The 6,228-nt window shown below is 48.7% G+C and overlaps 1 protein-coding gene across 2 annotated transcripts in view; it reads right to left on the reverse strand.

Moving 5' to 3' along the window:
* Positions 1-5,006, reverse strand: part of LOC147710243 (E3 ubiquitin-protein ligase TRIM39-like) — a 139,224-nt gene extending 134,218 nt beyond the window's left edge. For both annotated transcript variants that reach the window (XM_086920916.1, XM_086920917.1), the window contains exon 1: positions 4,294-5,006. In XM_086920916.1, coding sequence (XP_086777042.1) covers positions 4,294-4,704 — 411 coding nt within the window. In that variant the 5' untranslated portion in view covers positions 4,705-5,006. The remainder of the gene's footprint in view (positions 1-4,293) is intronic.
* Positions 5,007-6,228: the final 1,222 nt, after the last annotated feature.

The following is a 6,228-nucleotide window of genomic DNA, read 5'->3' on the forward strand; positions in this document are numbered from 1 at the left end:
GGAGTACATCAGTTGGGGCGCCCTGCAGGAGGGAGTATCACTGCAGCATCGTCTTCATCCAGGGGAGCTTCTGAGGCGAGTGTCAATCACTTTGCGTCCTTTTTCCAAGGTCATTGGTAGCAGTGACGAAGGCTGGAACAGACCTTTCAGTTACTGCCTTTTAAATCCCACCCTGCGTTCAGCTGTTTAGTTAGGCGACTGTTATAGCTTATTCGCCTACGATCACACAGTTTGGTTAAGCGGGCAAGGGCCCAAACTGGGCAACTAAAGGTAGACAATGATCGGCATCCACAGTGCGAACTAAGCGTCCTGTAGGCTCAGCATCCTCTATCCCCCTCACCCCCTCCCAATTTGTCTGCAATTCATTTGCCAAGAATCACAGCTTTTAGTGAAGGGGTGAATATTCCAGCGCTGTCAATCACTGCAGGGGATGTTTAGCATCCATGCTGGGAACTGAGCATCCTCCAGATCTTCCCAATCGTCTCCGGGTTTTTAGAACAGAGGTGCACGTATATTTAGTGAATCGGCCAAGATCACAATGTTTAGTAAAGCATGAAAGGCTTCTGGCATGGTCAATCCCTGTAGATGGCGTCTAGCACCCACACTGCGAACTGAACATCCTGTAGCCCCCTCCACCCTGCGTCCCCCACCCCAAATGTCTGCAGGTATTACAACACATAGGCATGTATGTTTAGAGTGATTCGCCCAAGATCACTCAGTTGCGTGAATAGGGACGAACTCACCGTAGTTGACGTTCAGCATGGAGGGCGGCATGACCAAGAAGCCCAGCAGCATGTCCGTGGTGGCCAGGGACATCAGGAAGTAGTTGGTGGCGTTCTGGGTTTCTTCTCCAAGAGCACGCCCATATTGATCGGGATGGTGCCGGCAAAGGTGAGCAAGATGACCAGCGCCGTCGGCAGGGCCAGCCAATTCTTGTCGGGAGTGGAAGGCCTGACCTCAGAGGTCAGGCTGCTGAGGTTCCGTGGGCCCAGTTGAGCAGCTCGGCCGCTGTGCCACCGCTGGCGCCTGCCTCCTTCTCGTACAGCCCCCGGCCGTCCTGGCGCAGCTGGATGAGCGAGCTCATGCTCAGGTTCCCAAAGTTTTACGTGCACACAATGTCCATGGCTTAGCCTGAGCTCTGCGAGGAGATGACGTGAAAAAATATCAAGGTTTTACTTTCCTGCAACATTTGGGTTCAGTGCCCCCCAAAGAGCGTCAGTCCGGAAGCTTCCTATTGCGCTGACACCGTTGCTCTATCAAAAGCCACGTGCACATAAAATGGGGTCACACAAGCACTTCATGGCCCTCCTGTGGTTTCCCAGTCGCTTTAACGACCATGAGCGGTGACTTTAATCCAGTTTGTAAAATAAAATTTTGGGGGGGGTCGACATCAAGGGTCTCTTTCGGAGTTAAAATCAATCCGCAGCAATTGCATATCCGATATTCATAGGCAGGCGTGCGTGCTCGGAGGATTGCACAAAATCGTTCCAATAAAGAAGAAGAATTTTGAAATGTGCAACCCTCTTCAGAAGAGGGCATTATACAGCAATTATCGCTGCAGCTGTGGCTGTGACACATCTGCTAGAAAGCAAGAGGACTGCAATCATGAGTAATCACATTGATGTTAGTGTGGCCAGTTCTGTCTGGAACAAGGAGAGCAATGCGCTACTCAGTTATTTTCATTTATGTGCCTCATAAAAACTCTGCTCGCAAATTGCATTGTTTGTGAACACATGATTGATGATGCCAAAAACAACAAGCGCACTGCAGCAGGGAGAGGAGGCCTGCGCGACTCCCTTGTGGGAGCGTGCAGCAAGGCGCAATGATTGCAACCATATGGCACCACCATATGGTGCCGCACGCTCCCGCAAGGGAACCGCCACACGTGCACGCGTTGCCACTGCAAGCAATGCAGCGCGTGCACGTTTTTGCCCCCAAAGTTGTGCCGATGGCTAAAGGTCTCTCTCCAATTCAACGCATGCGCGCTGCGTAGGCGAGACCTAAAAATGAAACGAAAACATTTTTTTTTTTTAAATGCATCGCGTTTTCCTTTAAGGAAAACGGGCTGCATTAAATAAAAAAAAAAGGTGCTTTATTTAAAAGCAGTCCCAGACATTGTGGTTTGGTGAGCCCAGCAGGCCACCATGCTTGGGAGGGCCTGTCATGAATATGTGACGTTTTTCCACGTACAAATACACCGCATACCATCACTCCTCAAAAATGATTCCGAAAATACTATCACTCCGCAAATTAACACAACGCAAACTTTTACAATGAATATGCCTTTACCGCCCATGCCTTTACAACGCAAAGGCATGCATGTTAAAGGTATACTCATTGTAAAAGTGTTAAAGGTAAGTGAGAGTACCCTGCAAAAAACACTAACCTACACCTACACCAAAACACTACCCACTACCCTACACTACACTAACACTGCCCTAAACCCTAAAACACTACCTACACTACACAAACTCTACCCTACACTACACCAACACTACCCTAAACATTAAAACAGTACCCTACACTACACATACACTACACAAAAACTACCATAAACCCTAAAACACTACCCTACACTACAAATACTACCCTACACTACACCCACACCACAACACTACCCTAACCCCTAAAACACTGCCCTACACATACACTACCCTACACTAACACGACCCTAAACCCTAAAACACTACCCTACACTACACATACACTAACCTACACTACACAAACAGGACCCTAAACCCTAAAACACTACACATACACTACCATACACTATACAAATACGACCCTAAAACTTAAAATACTACCCTACATTACACATACACTAACCTACACTACACGCAAACAACACTACCCTAACCCCTAAAACATTACCCTACACATACACTACCCTACACCCACACCACAACACTACCCTAACCCCTAAAACCCTACCCTACACAAACACGACCCTAAAACACTACCCTACACAAATACTACCCTACACTACACCCACACCACTAACATAACCCCTAAAACACTACCCTACACATACACTACCCTACACTACACTACACAAACACTACCCTAATCCCTTAAAAATGAACACCCACCCCAGGCCCATTCCCCCTTACCTCTCTCTCCTCGTGGTTTCTCTCTTTTTCTTCTCGTATTTTCTCACTGCTTCTGCTTCCTCAATCACGTCCTCTCTCTGTCAAGGGCGGTGCACGTCGATGTGAGGAAACGGAAAAGCCTGATTCCTCACAACGACGTGGATCGCCCAAATTCTTTTTTTTTCGTATGTGCATTTACCATACATACTTTTACAACGATTTTTGTTGTAACGGCATGCGTGATAAATGCACATGCGATGTGAAAAAATGCGGAGTAATGGTATGAGGGGTAGGGGACAATGGGGAGAAAAGGTATGCAGAGTCAAAGTCTGCGTGATTAAAAATTCGTAAGAAAGGATATTTACCCCTGTCATACCCAATGAGCTAGCAAATTGCGAGAGGCTCATTAATATTCATGAGCCTTGCAATTTGCGACCCCATTGGGAATCGCAAACAGTGTTAAACACACTGTTGTACATGCCAAATAGAGCCTCACAAATTGTGTGTCGCAAATGTGATGCAATTTGCAAGGCGCTATCTGGCAGGTCGTACATCTGGCCCTTGATCCCTGAAAGCTGGCATATGTACCTTGTATTACTCTGTGGGGCTCAGAGTATCTTCACTTGTGAACCGTGAGCACCCACATACATACTGTGTGCTCCTGGGCACCCTTCTTTACGAGACCTACAGGGTGAAATTTGAATCCCTTAACACCCAAACCTATACTTTGTACCCTCTTAAAGACATAACTGGGGTCTTCCCTTGTGAACCCTGACACCCACATAAATACCTTGTGCTCCTCTGCAGCTTCTTTCTCTGTGGAACACATGTACCTTGTGCAGCCTTCTCACTGGGGCCCTCAGGGTGCACTACGATCCATAAGCATCCACACACAACCAATGCTCTTCAGCAGCCTCCAATGGAGCCACAGGCTGTCTTGTGTCCCTCAAAATCGACAAAGATGACTTGTTCTGTCCTGGAGCCTCCTCTGACTTGTGATCTTTGAACACTCGCTCACAGCGTGTGCTCCTCGGCAGCCCCTGGATGTGGACCACCAAGTGACTTTGTGATCCCTGAATTTTCAGAGATGCACTGTGCTCTTCAATTACCGTTCCAGAACACCCACACACCTTGTACTCCTGGGCAGGTTCAACAGTGAAGCACACTGTGTGACTTTATGGTCCCTTAATCCCGCCAGACTCACCTTGTGCTCCTCTGCAGCCTTCTCTACAGGGCTTCGTGTGTCCGTTTCATGCTCCTCGGACTCCCGGCAGACCGAAGGTATCTGATCCTCTGCACAGGACAGCTTCCGTTTCTCTCCACGTTTCTCGCACAGATTCTCCTCCGGGGGCCTCACGGGCAGCACTTGAAGCTGTTTTAACATTTCCACCATGTTTCCCAGCTGCCTGTTGGGCCGGAGGTTTCTCTCAGAAATGATTTCCCTGCACTGTGGACAGGGGAAGTTTTCATCTCTTCCCTCCCAGCTCTGGGTGATGCAGGAGCGGCAGAAGTTGTGTCCACAATCAATAATAATCACCGGATCAGTAAAATATTCCAAACAGATGGAGCAAGTGGCCTCTTTCTGGAGGTTCCCGAGATGAGCTGCTGCCGCCATGATGCAGAAATGCAGGAAGTGAAGGTCAGTTTCAGTTTCCCTCTCTTTGTGAAGTGGGTGTGTCTGTGCGTCTGCCCCGCTCTGTGTGCGCCAGTGTTCTAACTATATCACCACCCCTATCGTTTTGTGCACCCCCTACGTCAGATGGGTGCCGATACATGCAGGTTCTGCCTGTCTATTCGGCTCTCCGTCTGGCTGTGCACCCCCTGTAGGGTGTGCACAGCCAGACTTTAGTATTCCAACTCTAGCACTATAAAGATTGGGAAGAAACAGGCTGTCAGGTGGCGCGCAAAACTCCTGTCATTTGCAGCTGATCAGTGTCTTACGTGTCACTCAGAACGCCGCCAATAGGATGATATGAAATCATGTTTGTTGCTGCAGGCGCGCAAATAGAGCACACTAATCTCCTGCGCCTGCGCATCCTGAGCGCTGTAGGAGACACTGATCAGCTGCAAAGGACAGGAGTTTTGCGCACCACCTGACAGCCTGTTTCTTCCCAATCATTGTAGTGCTAGAGTTGGAATACTACAGTAACCAATCCAGACACACACGGGTTTGCAAAATAGCCATGCACTCCCCTTTGCGAGAAAAGAAGCACAGACTCACTGGTAACCAGGGCTTTAAGTCAAGTGGGATGAAAAAACAGGGGGGGGGGGTCTCTCATAGGGGCGTGGGCAATGTATGTAAAGTGCGTGGCTTAAAAACGGGTAAACTAAAAATCTGTGCTCACCATAGTGTGCCGCTCGACTTGTATTTTGCTGTTTCTATCAATGCATCCAGATATATGATACAACAAGTAACAGCATACCAGGACTGTTGGCTTAGTCAATGGTTGTTAGTTGCATAAGATAAATTAGCAGCAACTATGGCTTGTATATAATATTGAAAAAGCCCCACTTAAAGCCCTGGTGGTTGCTGCTCCTGCGTTTCAAAAAGAGAAGGGAAAGAGTGAAATGACTCTCTTTCACCTTCCCCTACAACGCTCACCTGGCATAATGTCATGGCGTAACTTCTCCACTAGTGAGAAGTGAGCATTGTGAGCACATGCAGATCAATATGCCTGCTGTCACTTCATTCTGGGGGAAAACGGACCACCCACAAAACAGACTCGATAGAGACCCGTTTCGAGGCCCCTATAAAAACTACAAGCATTTGCAATGCAATAGGTCTCGCATTAATTAAGTTTGAGCTATTGGCATTGCCAAATATTGCAACACCAATTGCAACAAAAGTCTATAAATTGTAGGGGGCGGAGCTTGCCAGCGACCGTAATGGCCGCTTAAGCCTAGAGCTCCGTGAAGTAGTACGATAATCCTACACTATCCTGCATCATAGCTGTGTCTCGCTGTGGTCTGAGTTTCCCCCTGAGTCCGGGGACTGCTGCTGTAACCTGCGGATACCCAGCGGAGCGATACCGGAGCCCGGGGGCCTGCGATCAGCGGGAACGGCGGCCCCGGGGTGTGCAGGACCTCAGAGCCGCGACCCACAGTGCCATATCAGACCGCCTTGCGTCGCAGTAGGTGC

The sequence above is a fragment of the Lissotriton vulgaris genome, chromosome 5, assembly GCF_964263255.1.
Source record: "Lissotriton vulgaris chromosome 5, aLisVul1.2, whole genome shotgun sequence".
In the NCBI taxonomy this organism is placed as follows: Eukaryota; Metazoa; Chordata; class Amphibia; order Caudata; family Salamandridae; genus Lissotriton; species Lissotriton vulgaris.